The following is a 13,775-nucleotide window of genomic DNA, read 5'->3' as shown; positions in this document are numbered from 1 at the left end:
CGGCTTCTCCTAGCTCCAGCCTCCAGCCACCTAATGCGGTAGCGAGGTTTACTGGCCAGGAAGTGGACTTTTATTGGGGAACAAAAAATTCCGGGGAAAATCCCATCCAATGAAGATTAAGAGGGGCAGCATCCCAAGGTTAGGGGCGACGATTGTGTCTTCAGGGCAGTGGCCAGGCACGCCTCTGCATGGACAAGCCCTCAGACCTGGAGAAGGGTGGGGAAAGCTCTGACACAGCTGTGTCTAAGTGCCTCTCACCTAGCCAGGGAGGTAAGTCAAATCACATGTGAGGATGGCCTCCCACAGGGTCACTTAATAGAGAGTTGTAAGTATTAATGAGTTTAGGGCCTTCAGTGAGGAAAATAAAAAAACTTAAGAAAATGGTTCACTCAAAATTCAATACTCAATTATGTGGTTTAGAATATGGCTTATTTTTATTATCATAGCCCTTATTAAAGCATGTTATCTACTTTTTAATTCTTCAGGTTTACCTAAAGGCACTTTTGTTGAGAATGAGAAGAACTTTGGATGACGATGTTTTCATGCCCTTATATCCAAAAAAGTAAGTAACAATTAAGAACATTAAACATAATATTCTCTATTGTCTTTCAGAGAAGGGTTCTAAAATTCTAGAAGACAAAAGATAGCTTGAAATGTAAACTTAACCTATATAGTATAAACATACAGACTGGCTCAGTGGGAAAGTTGTTCCCTTAAGTGCCATAAAAGAGTTGATGGTCTTTGTTCCCCCTCAGCCTCAGAAATAAATTTCCATTGACTGTTTTTTTTTGGGGGGGAGGGGTACCAGTGATTGAACTCAGTGGCACTCAACCACTGAGCTACATCCCCAGCCCTATATTGTTTTTTATTTAGAGACCGGATCTCAGTGAGTTGCTTTGTGTCTTGCCATTGCTGAGACTGGCTTTAAACTTGCGATCCTCCTGCTTTGGCCTCCCAAGCCTCTGGGATTACAGGCATGCATTACCACATCCAGCTTCTATTGACTCTTAAATGTAGTATTTTCCAGAATATAATTGTTTGAAAAATTACTTTTTTTTTTTGCAGTGCTGGGAATGGAACCCAGCACCTCACACACATGCTAGACATACACCCCACCAATGAACATACCTTCCAGCCCCCTACTTAATTCTGTTGTTAACTATTTTACTTGTAGAAATATTTGTTTATAGCTATAATTTGGCGCTTATATATAAAATATTTGATCATGGTGTGTTTTCTCTTTCTTAGTGTCTTGGAAAATAAAAATTCTGGGCCTTATTTGTTTTTTCAACGACAGTTTTGGTCTTCAGTTAAGGTATGTATTCATAGGCTATATTAAAAATCTTGAGATTTTGATTTCATAGTGTATTTGGAGAATATTTTTATTTTTTATAAGCTGTATAGGGATAGCTCTATTTATACAGAAGCTCCACTTTACCAACTAATTTCATTCCCAAAGTTTATTTAAGTTTGATATTTCCACAGGAGAAAATGAATTCTTGAGTTTCAAAGTGAGGCCCAAGCTATCAACAAACCACCTAACTAAATAAACCACAGCAAATATATTCAGCAAATAGAGTAGAGGGTCTCTTCTGAGTTTTAGGGATATAGCACTGAATGAGTTAGAAGTGTATCTTTCATGGGGTTCATAGTCCAGAACAGTTGACAGATAGCAGGTAATCACAGATGTGATGAGTTTTAAAGGAGAAATTCTAGATAGTAATGAGAGCTATAACATACGTCAAGAACTAGACTAACAGTTGTTGGAGATCATATTTCATTCTAAGGAAGTCATATTTAGATTGTAGACCAGAGGAATTAATGGAATTTGACTGTGAGGTGAAGGAGAACAGACAACACTACAGATACTGAAAGTGCATACATAATGGCTAAGTTAGAGATATATTAGAGAGTCTTGATAACATAGACTCTAGTAAGTCATGTGAAAGATTGATGGGTAAAAGTTGTAGGAAGCCACTAGATGCTTTTTACTTTTACTTATTTATTTATCTTTTTAAAAGTATTATTTTATATACATTCACTCTTTAGTATTCTGTGAGTTTTGAGTGAATACAGTTGTGTATCATCACTACTAAATGGAAAATATGTACCAATTTCAGCATTCCCAGAAACTTCCCATTCCCCTGTAGTAAAGCTCACCCCTGACCTCTCCCTGGCCACTTCCCCCATATATTTATCTATGTATTATGGTTTTCTTTGCAAGAATGTCTTTATCAATAGAATTATATGTAGCAGGGAGCCTTTTGAGTCTCGCATCTTTCACCTAACATAATGTATTCGAGATTCATCCACACATTGTGTGTTATCAGCAGATCACTGCTTTTAAGTTGGGCTGTTTTCTTCTTACTGCACGTAAAGTTTTTTCCATATTCTGGAGGGAAGTCCTTGGTCAAGTAAGAGTTTTTTTAGTGTGTGTGTCTGTGGCTTGCCTTTTCATTCTTTCAGTAGTATTCTGTGTGCAGAAGTTCTTAATTTTGATGAAGTCCAGTTTATCACTTTTTCTATTATGGACTGTGCTTTATATGTCATACTTGAAAAATCTTTCTCTTAACATAAGGTTGCAAAGTTTTTCTCCTATCTCTTTTAGAAATTTCATAGTTTTAGGTTTTCTATTTAGCTCTGTAATCTATTTTGAGCTTATTTTTGTGATAGGCATGACATCTGTATTAAGGTTCTTTTGTTTCAGCAATCATTTGTTAAAAAGACAAATTCCACTGAATTGCTTTTGTACCTTTGTTGAAGAGTAGTTGACCATTATTTATGTGGGTCATGGAAGGGTTTTTACCTTATCAGGGACATGAACACATTACTTTTTTTTTCTTTTTCCCTGTGGTGCTGGGGATTGAACTCAGGGTCTTGTGCATGCAAGGTAGGCACTCTACTAACCTAGCTCTATCCCCAGTCCCAACATTACCATTTTTAAGATTACTTTTTCCTGTTTTGTCAAGTTAATGGGTAGTAATACTAAAAATGAGAACTTATATTCATTATTTATTTACTGTGTGCCAAGCATGGTGCTCCACCTTTTAAACAGATTATCTCATAGAACCTTCAGAATGGCTCTATAGTAGACACTATTATTCTCACTCTATTGATGGGTCAGTGAGGCACAGAATAACCTGCCCAGAGTCGTTCCATTGGTAATTATAGAATTGGAAATCTAGCTCAGGCCAGTCTGCCTCTTGAGTATATCTGCTCGCCTGGAATTCTGAGTTAATACTTAATGCTCTAAGGCTTCCCTTGTAAATAATGAATTCTTTATTATGTGTCTGGAATGAACTAACTGTATAGTCTTTAGGAAAAATTGAGGAGAGTCACTCAAATCACTTTTTTCTCTCACAGAACCCTGTTTGAGAAAGGGTACTTTAGAGCTCATCCTCTTAATCTTACTGGAGTATCTGCAATGTTCAGAAAGAGATTATGGTAGCTTAGACTATTGGGATGGCAGCAGGAACTAGAGAAATGTCAGATTGGATGGAGGTGGAGTCAAATAAGTTGATGAAGAGTTTAAGAATGACATTCAGGTTTTTTGCCTGAGCAGCTGGTTAGATAGTGTTACCATTTACTGACAAGTTAGAAAGTTTTTTTGGTGGGGTGGGAAAGAGTCTCCATTTTATGATAATGACAAGAACATCCTAGAAGTCATAGGACTGTCTGAGGCATAATTTTGAATAGAGGACACTTATCTAAGAATAATCACTGCTCAGTAGTACTTCAGGCAGTGATGAAAATGTTTTATATGTGTGCTGACCAATACAGTAGTCTCCAGGTACATGTGGCTATTCAAATTTTAGCTAATTAAAATTAAAATGTTCCACCATTCTAGGAAATATCTGGACACTTTAAAAGTGCTATACTTTGGGAAGGCATTATCCTGCATATTACATGTGGTATTTTATTGTGTATCTAATTTACTTTATACCTAATTTAATTGCATAACATTGCTTCTCTCTTTTTTCCCCTTATTTCTAGCTCTTAGGAAATTTTCTTCAGTGGTATGGCATTTTCTCAAATAAAACTCTTCAGGAATTATCAATAGATGGTTTATTAAATAGATACATTCTCATGGCTTTTCAGAATTCAGAATATGGAGATGACAGCATCAAAAAAGCCCAAAATGTGAGTTGAATGATACATATTATTATTTTTAAACCATATATGTTAATTTCCTTTGTTCAAAGAGGGATATGAAAACTTTATGATTGCCCTTTATTACCAGACTTAATGTAAGGTTGGCTATCTGTTTACCCAGGTAGTTCCAAACTCCCCACTCCCTAGCATTTTTATATCAAAGTATATAATGTGCTGGCAGTAGTACATGCCTGTAATCCCAGCAGCTTGGAAGGCTGAAGGAGGAGGTTTGCAAATTCGAGGCCAGCTTCAGCAACTTAGATGATATTTTATAATAGAGAATAAAAAGTGCTGGGATGTAGCTCAGTGGTAAAATGCTTACGGGCTCAATTCCCAGTACTCCAGAAAATGGGGTGTAGGGGAGGAGGAAGAAAGTATAATGTTATCTATATTTATATCTATTCATTTATTTGTATCAGTGTTTTGGTATTAGTAAAAGTTTTGATTTCATGATAATTTTTTCACAGTTAAAATGAATGCTATTTTGAGTGTTATAAATGGCTTTTTTTCACTTATTTAGTAATATTATCTTATTTTCCACTTACATACACAAGTTATACAGTAATATGTAATTGAAACAGTTACAAAATTAATGAAAATTTACAAGTAAGAGTACAAAGTCCCCCCACCCAAAGTCTCTGACATGATGCCTCAATACCTCAGATATGTTTCTTTGTATTTCTAACAAACATGGGGTATTAGTCTACAAGATTATAGCATAGAGAATAGTATCAGGAAATTAACGCTGATATATTACTGTTGCCTACTCCTTAGAAATGCCTCCCAGTGCACATTTTATCAGTTACGTCAGCACTGTCCTTCTTTAGCAAAAGAAATATCCAGAAGCTGGGTAGGGTCGCCCACATCTATACTCCCAACTATTTGGAAGGCTGAAGCAGGACGATGGAAGGTTAGAGGCCAGTCTGGGCAACTTTGCAAGACCTGCCTCAAAATAAAAAGAGCTGGGAATATAGCTTAGTGGTAGGATGCTTGCCTAGGATGCACAAGGCCGTGTTCAGTCACCCTTACTTCAAAAAATTCTTTTAAAAATGAAAATAGTACCCAGACCATGCATTCTGTTTAATTGTTATATCTCTTTACCCTCCTTTAATCTAGAAGACTTCTTCAGTTCTTTCCTTGGCCTTTATAACCTGGACACTTTTGAAAATGATAGGCCAGTTATTTATTTTTTTATATATATGAAATACATTTATAAGACCACAATACTTTCATTTTATTTTAATGTGTAACTTGTGTATATAAGTTCTGAGGATCGAAACCAGTGCCTCATGTGTGCCAGTCAAGCGCTGTACCACTCAGCCCCAGCCCCTAGGCCATTTATTTTTTAGAATATCCCCCAATTTGGGTTTACCCGATATTATGTCAAAATTAGATTCAGGTTCTTCCTCATATTTGGCAGAAATTGTCCCAGATTTCCTGAGCAGAGTTCTTCAGAGTTGACTTCTGTAATCTTATGACATTTCCCCTCATTTGGCGGAAGTATATGCTTGCTTCTTTCTGGCATGACATTTTTTTGTCTAAACTGTATTTGCTCTGCCCGAGCCCTGGAATCAGTCATGTTTCTAGTGATCCCTGTATTTCTGTAGTGATGAGCTTTCTTTATCCATTTGGACTCTGATTTGAGTACTCACACCAGGCTGCCCTTTCCTAGGAGAAACCAGTCTTACCCTTCTTTTCAGGGCCTTATGCATGCAAGGCAAGCGCTTTACCAACTGCCCCTCCCTAGATCTTCACCCTTATGAGTTATGGCATTCTGTGGCATGATGCCCTATACACCTCACTAAGACTCTTGCCCTGGGCAGCACCTGTGGTGTGAATGCTTGCTTAGCCTTACTCTGGGTCATATTTATACACGCATTTTTATACAAAAGCATTCCATAAGAGAGAACTCAGTTCATTTAGGGTATCTTGCAAGACTGGAAAATAAGCACTTGATTATCCATTTTATAGATTATTAAAAAATGGGACAAATCATCTTTTGTATTGAGTACCTGATCCATGTATAGTTAATACAGAAAGTGAGTCTTTTAAAAAAAATCTCTTCAGATTAATTAATTTAGTCTAATAGCACCTCTTTAGGTCAAATACATTATATCCATTATCTAGACTCAACTTTTACATATTGTCATTTATTCTGTTTTAACTATTGTATTTTATATCCTTTCCTACATAGGTAATCAGTTGTTTCCCCAAACAGTGGTTCATGAATCTGAAAGGAGAAAGAACTATTTCTCAGTTAGAAAACTTCTGCCGATACCTTGTGCACTTAGCAGATACAATTTATAGGAATAGTATTGGGTGCTCTGATGTGGATAAAAGAAATGCAAGGTAACTTTTTATAATCACTTATTAAAATAGTAACCTGTAGTTTTAGTTGTCATATTTAGTGTTATTAAAATATTTTTTAAGTAGTAATTTTTTAATATAAATTGTACATTCACTTAGTATTAAACCTACCCAAAGTACACATAACTTTGTTTTTTTGGTTTTTGTCTTTTTTCAGTACGTTGAACTTATGAAGGTTGTTAGGGAAAGATTTTTGGTGAGGGCCAGCCTTGAGGAGAATGAATATTCTATCTCCTCAGTGAAGAATTGGGGAGAACACAGGCTCTAGGAATGTCATGAACTTTGGTCCTTTGAGATTCATTATATAGAACGTGAATCCTAGAAAATTTGACCATTTAAACCTAGAATATGTTGATACAATATCCCCATTTTAGAATCTTTATGTTCCATGTTTTTCCTTTATCATATCATGGACTAAAAGTCACCATTCATAATTTCTAGAACAACTTAAACCTAATTTTTGTCAAGAATTGCTAGGAAGAAATGAGTGAACTGTTATCGTTTCTGTGGACAATAATGTTGTGAATATTTGTATAATGTGGGGTTAAAAATTTAGCATAAAATATGTAATATAACTACTACAGTTTGAAGGAATTTTCAAAATTTTGTGATTTTTGTATATTTCTTATATCTGTTTATACCACAAGTATAGCTCTGTAAGAAAACTTTTTTGTTTAGGAAATATTCTGGGGGCCTTGTTTCCCTTTCTCAAAAAGAGTATTATTTTCTTGTGAGAAAATTTGATTTTCAAGATACAATTAAAAGTAAGTAGTAAAGCTTTTAATGATAAGATTCTTAGACAATTTTGCTTTACATTTTAATTTTGTTATTGTGGTGTTGATTATTATTTGCACTTTTTTTCCCCCAGTGTGTTGTTTTTTTTACTACTTAAAGCCTACCACTTTAAAAATTTTGATTTACATATACTTAACTTGATCTTTATTTGAAAGTTAATTATTAACAAATAATATTTGCTTTATATATATTTTTTTTATTTATATGACAGCAGAATGCTTTACAATTCTTATTACACATATAAAGCACAATTTTTCATATCTCTGGTTGTGTACAAAGTATATTCACACCAATTCATGTCTTCATACCTGTACTTTGGATAATAATGATCATCATATTCCACCATCATTAATAACCCCATGCCCCGACCCTTCCCCTCCAACCCCTCTGCCCTATCTAGGGTTCATCTGTTCCTCCCATGCTCCCTCTCCCTATCCCACTATGTATCAGCCTCCTTATATCAAAGAAAACATTCTGCATTTGGCTTTTGGGGATTGGCTAACTTCACTTAGCATTATCTTCTCTACCTCCATCCATTTACCTGCAAATGGTATGATTTTATTCTCTTTTATTGCTGAGTAATGTGTATATGCCACATTTGTTTTATCCATTCATCTATTGAAGGGCATCTAGGTTGCTTCCACAGTTTAGCTATTGTGAATTGTGCTGCTGTAAACATCCATGTGGCTGGGTCCTTGTCGTATGCCGTTTTTAAGACCTTTGGGTGTAGACCGAGGAGAGGAATAGCTGGGTCAAATGGTGGTTCCATTCCCAGTTTTCCAGGAAATCTCCATACTGCTCTCCATATTGACTGCAACAATTTGCAGTCCCACCGGCAGTGTATGAGTGTACCTTATTGTTGTTTGTGTGCATAATAGCTGCCATCTGACTGGAGTGAGATGAAATCTTACAGTGGTTTTTGAATTACATTTCTCTAATTGCTGGTGATGATGAACATTTTTTTTTCATTATTTGTTGATTGATTGTATATCATCTTCTGAGAATTGTCTCTTCAGGTCCTTGGCCCATTTATTAATTGGATTGTTTTTTTAGTGTTTAGCTTTTTGAGTTCTATATATACCCTAGAGATTAGTATATACTAATTATATACTCTATCTGATGTGTGAGGGGTAAAGATTTGCTCCCAAGATGTAGGCTCTCTATTCACCTCACAGATTGTTTCTTTTGCTGAAAAGAAACTTTTTAGTTTGAGTCCATCCCATTTATTGATTTGGATTCTTGCACCACAAGAGTCTTATTAAGGAACTTGGGGTCTAATCCCACATGATGGAGATTAGGGCCTACTTTTTCTTCTATTAGACGCAGAGTCTCTGGTTGTATTCCTAAGTCCTTGAACCATTTTGAGTTGAGTTTTGTGCATGGTGAGAGATGAACATCCATAAATCAAAGGCATTTCTGTATATCAGTGAGAAATCCTCAAAAAGGGAAATGAGGAAAACTACCCCATTTTCAATAGCCTCAAAAAAATAAAAAATAAAAAACAACCTTGGGAATCAACTTAACGAAAAAGGTAAAAGATGTATATAATGAAAATTACAGAACCCTAAAGAAAGAAATCAAAGAAGTCCTTAGAAGATGGAAAGATCTATCTACTTGTCTTGGATAGGCAGAATTAATATTACCAAAATGACCATACTTTCAAAAGCACTATACAGATTTAATGCAATTCCAATCAAAATTCCAATAACATTCCTTTCCTCATAGAAATAGAAAAAGCAACCACGAAAGTCATCTGGAAAAATAAGAGACCCAGAATAGCTAAAAGCAATCCTTAGCAGGAAGAGTGAAGCAAGTGGCATCACTATACCAGACCTTAAACTATACTACAGAGCAATAGTAACAAAAACAGCATGGTATTGGCACCAAACAGACTAGTAGACCAATGGTACAGAATAGAGAACACAGAGACTAACCCACAAAACTACAATTATATTAGACAAAGGTGCCAAGAACGTGCATTGGAGAAAAGATAGCCTCTTCAACAAATGGTGCTGGGAAAACTAGAAATCCATATGCAAAGTAGTATTTGCTTTCCTATAGAAAAGTACTTCAGCTATTTAAGCATTTGTTCTTTGCATTGCACATAAAGTAGATTCCACCTAGTTTGCAAAGTTTTACAAATTATAATCCTTCCCGTAAAAGGGCCTTATTATTGCAGTGTTGTAGAGGAGATGAGTCAATAATGTCATAATTTATGCTTTCTCATGAGTGGTTCAAACTCAGTGTTGAAATAGTCATTCTTTAAGTGTGCTTCCTGGCCATCAGCATTACCTGGGAGATTGTTAGAAATTTGGATTCTCAGGTTCAAACACATATTGGTCAGATCTCTGGAGTGGGGGTGGAGTCAGAATCCTGGAGTGGGGCTGGGTAATGTTTTAACAACGCTCTAGATAATTCTGATGTTGCTAAAATGGGATGATTACTTAATAATAAGGTAGTTAGTGCACTAAGGAAAGCCAAACTGTTTTGTGTAGTGAATTCAGAGGAGTGGAATTCAGGCAGGATCTTGATGAATTGATAAGAGAAGTAAAATTTTGTGTTTCAGGGTTTCTCCAAAGAGTTGGCACTGTGGTTTAGGAAGTAATGGGAGATAGGGCTCTGAAGAATTTTGGGAACAGATTGCTTTTTTATTTTGTATGATCATTCAAATTATCCCTCTCAGTTAACTGTCCTTTAAAAATGATATGTGAGTGTGAATTGTGTAATTATGCATATATAAGTGTGTGTTTATACTACCATGGATTGATTAAAACCATTCATCTGAGTGAAATAAGTTTTTGTTTTTATCTGTGGGCTAGTCATATAAACATGCAAGTTTAATTTTATATAAATACATGTCAAGATTTTATGTATGATGTAATTTTCATTTCTGTTTCCCATATGTAAAAATGCATGTTTGGACAAATTGATTGCAAAATCTGTATAACATCAAGAACAAATTTCCTTTAAATGTGCTAATGAAATGCTCCTGCTACTTTTTTTTTTTTTCTTTTTTCTTTTAGGGAAAACATAAAACAAATAGTAAAACTTCTTGCAAGTATTCGAGCTTTGGATCATGCTATGTCTGTTGCAAGTGACCACAATGTGAAAGAATTTAAGTCTTTGATTGAAGGAAAATAGACCTATGAGACTGAAAAGCTTTTTTGCTTTAATACCATTCCCAATGTATAAATTTTGTATATATGTAAAGTTTCTTACACTGTAAAATACTGATTTTCATTTTAATACAAAAAAAAACCATTATATTCAATACTGTGTCCTTAAATGCAATTTCTTCAGAATGAAAGGAATTCAGATTATTTCTAGGAGTCTATGTTTTCCTTACTGCCTGTCATACTTTGTTTACAGAAGTATTTTGTATGATCATTCAAATTAACCCTCTCAGTTAATTGTCCTCTATAAACAATGTGTGCAGTGTAAATTGTATAATTATGCATATGTGTACATAGAGATATATATATATATATATATATATATTTATATCACCATGGACTTTCACACTGGAAATTTGTGGTGTTTTTCTACAGAGAAAGCCTTTTAACAGCAGAAAATTATCCAGTAGCAAATTGTCTTAGGAAAATTACTACACTGTTGTAACAAAAGGGCTGGCAAGTGACTACATAAATGTTCATCCCTTTTTGGTTAGCGTCGCTCTCACTGTAGCTGTGCTGCCTTAAAATTGAGAGTTGAGTTATGGACTCAGTCATTGAGTGGATGTTGATCTTGTTCTTTGAATCAGCATTACAGGCAAATGTGGGTTTCATGTGAACTCTAATATATGCAATATAGTTTCAAATGGAACGTGAAAGTTTAATTTTTTGAAAATAATAAGCCCACAACCTAACTGCATGGTTTAGGCTGTCTGTCCTGTCTCATTCATAATTTTACTCCCTGCCCAGCTTACAGATACATGCATCTGAATTGAATTTTAGTAGTCTTATTATATTTAAAATCCCACATATGTGAGTTATATATGCAATAAAGAATACGCCTTGCTGATTAGCCACACCCAGGCAATTTAATATCCATGGTCTTCTATAATGTTTGTACCACATTGTAAATACTCAAGAGAACTTGTTTTAAAGTTTATGCTTTCAGATTCTGTGGTTTTCAAAAGGAACTTTTTGGAAATTAAGGACTATTGTTTGATAATTATATATGTAATTACGCTTTAGCCAAGCATTAAATTAATTTTTAAATATACCCTTTGTTGTATTTTGCTGGTGACTAATTTTAGAGCATTTCAAAATGAGTCTAGTATAGCGAGAATTAACAGTTCCATATGTATCCTTGATCAAGGCAAGTAGCGTTTAGAATAGTGTCATGCAGCGTGCTTGCTCTGTCAGTTGTATCTTTATTGTGGGAACATTGCTTATCTCCCTACACATTCATTCTGGGTGAATTTTTATTATACTTTACTGGCCTACTAAGTCAGACAGAACACATTCCCAACTTCACTGAATAAAACATACACATAAATATCTATTTGGGCCTTATACTTCAAACTGTGTTTCTAAACTCCTTAGGCTTATTACTCTTCCTTATCTGTTTTTAAGAATTCTTAGAGTGAATTCAGACATTTTGTCCTGTGAAATCCATCAGGCAACTTGGGTTTCAGAAATGGGTGTGAACTAGGACTTTGTAAGGTAAATTTAACATAGAACTGGCATGAGACAAATGTTTTTATATTTCAACCAGAAGATTTTCATTTGAAGGAAATTTATTTGTTAAGGTAATAAATTACCCCAAACTCGGTGAGCAGTTTAAAGAACAAAAATTTATTCTCTTAGAGTTCTGGAGGTCAGAAGTTAGAAATCAAGTATAAATAAGGCCATTCTCCCCCAAAAGGCTCTAGGATTAAATCCTTTCCTTTAGAGCTTCTGGTGGCTGTTGATACTCTTTGGCTTGCAGTCATATTGCTCCTATCACTGTATCTGCCTTCTGAGTATGTGTATAATTATCGAACCTAGTGCCTCACACATTCTAAGGGAGTGCTTTATCGCTGAGCCCCAACCCCAGCACCTCATTGCTCACTTTCAAGAATCAAGAGGATGTTGGCTTGTCTTGAAAGCCCCTAGGACCTCACTGTTAAATCTGTATGCCACCTAACTTGTATTTTAAGTTAGCTCACTCTAAAGACATTAAGTTTGGTGGAAATCTGGGCAGCTATTTTCAAATACTGTAAAAGGTATAAATAAGAAAGAGAAGAAATAACACATTTTAAAAGTGACTAGTAAAATTGCCTTTGTTTTTCAAATCCTGTGCTTTTTCCAACTAAAATGATATATTTTGGAAGGATTTGAAAAAGCTGTAACCCAAGAGTCCTGCTACCCTCTCGTGCCCAAGAATCCCAACTTGAATATGAGAGGTTTCCTGAATAGATTCCCAGAGACATGGTGCAAAAATCATGGGCTTTGGGGTTAAGTTTGGTTTACAGTCCCACTTTTAAAATGTTGATTTCCATTGTCATAAAAATAAAACCTCCAAGCAAAGAAGTTGAAAATATGGCTACTGAAGCCATTAATTTTTTTTGGGGGGGGGTGGTGGCAGCTCGTGCATACCAGGGATATGGAGGTATTTATACTTGAAAAGACAAAAAATTCCAAACACAACCACTTCCACCTGGTTTTCTTTGTTAAGTGCCATCCCTAACTGAAATGGACTCTTCCAGAAAGGGAAATGAGTGACCACTGACAAGTAGATTATTTTCTTATTAGTTTAATTTTAAGGCTGCTATGGGTAAACCACTAGAAAGAGCAAAGCTTTTTTTTTTTTTTTCCTAAGATAGTACTAAATGAGAGAAATCTCTAGTTCTCAGAACTAATCCAAGTGTCTGCATTTTTCCTTGACTTAAAAGTGGCTTTTCTAATGAATTTTAGCTTTCTTAGCATTCTGAAACCAGGGTGCGTCCAGCTTCTCTAAAATAGAGAGGAATGTCAAATCAAGTCACATGACAGGGCCTGGAGGGGGAAATGATTTTGCACAATATCAAGTTTAAATTCTGCTTTTGCTGGCAAATGCAAGAAGGGGAAGAGGTAAAGGAAAAAGCAAAGGCAAGTGGAAACCGTTTCTCAGAGTGCTGGGTTCTTGAGGTTTTCAATTCCTTTGTGCTTTGTTGGCTTCAACTTCATTCTCATATTTAAATTTGTTAAGTGTTAACTGAATAGGTCTTGGGACACAGATATTACCCAGACATGATTTGTTGAAAAAATGAGATTTAAAGGAGCTGATGACGTTATTTACTAAGTTCCACTACTGGCAAAACCTATTCGTCATTCAGGGACAGCCATATTTTAACTGTGCCTTGAGCTCCCGGAGGGTGACTCTCCAGTTTCCATCTTACGTACAGTTGAGCACTCTTCCCTATAGTGCTCCGGAGAGCTGCAGAACACACACACACACACACACACACACACACACACACACACACACACACAAAG

At 35.5% G+C, this 13,775-nt stretch overlaps 1 protein-coding gene across 1 annotated transcript in view; it reads left to right on the top strand.

The window, feature by feature from the left end:
* Paxbp1 (PAX3 and PAX7 binding protein 1) overlaps positions 1 to 11,538 on the top strand; it is a 34,267-nt gene extending 22,729 nt beyond the window's left edge. Inside the window, 5 exon segments of the mRNA XM_048803603.1 lie at positions 486 to 562; positions 1,249 to 1,315; positions 3,994 to 4,140; positions 6,347 to 6,501; positions 10,338 to 11,538. Coding sequence (XP_048659560.1) covers positions 486 to 562; positions 1,249 to 1,315; positions 3,994 to 4,140; positions 6,347 to 6,501; positions 10,338 to 10,455 — 564 coding nt within the window. The 3' untranslated portion in view covers positions 10,456 to 11,538.
* The last annotated feature ends 2,237 nt before the right edge of the window (positions 11,539 to 13,775 follow it).

The sequence above is a fragment of the Marmota marmota genome, unplaced genomic scaffold (genome assembly GCF_001458135.2).
Source record: "Marmota marmota marmota unplaced genomic scaffold, marMar, whole genome shotgun sequence".
In the NCBI taxonomy this organism is placed as follows: domain Eukaryota; kingdom Metazoa; phylum Chordata; class Mammalia; order Rodentia; family Sciuridae; genus Marmota; species Marmota marmota.
The sequence above is the reverse complement of the archived record's forward strand: the minus strand, read 5'-3'. Positions and strand labels throughout refer to the sequence as shown.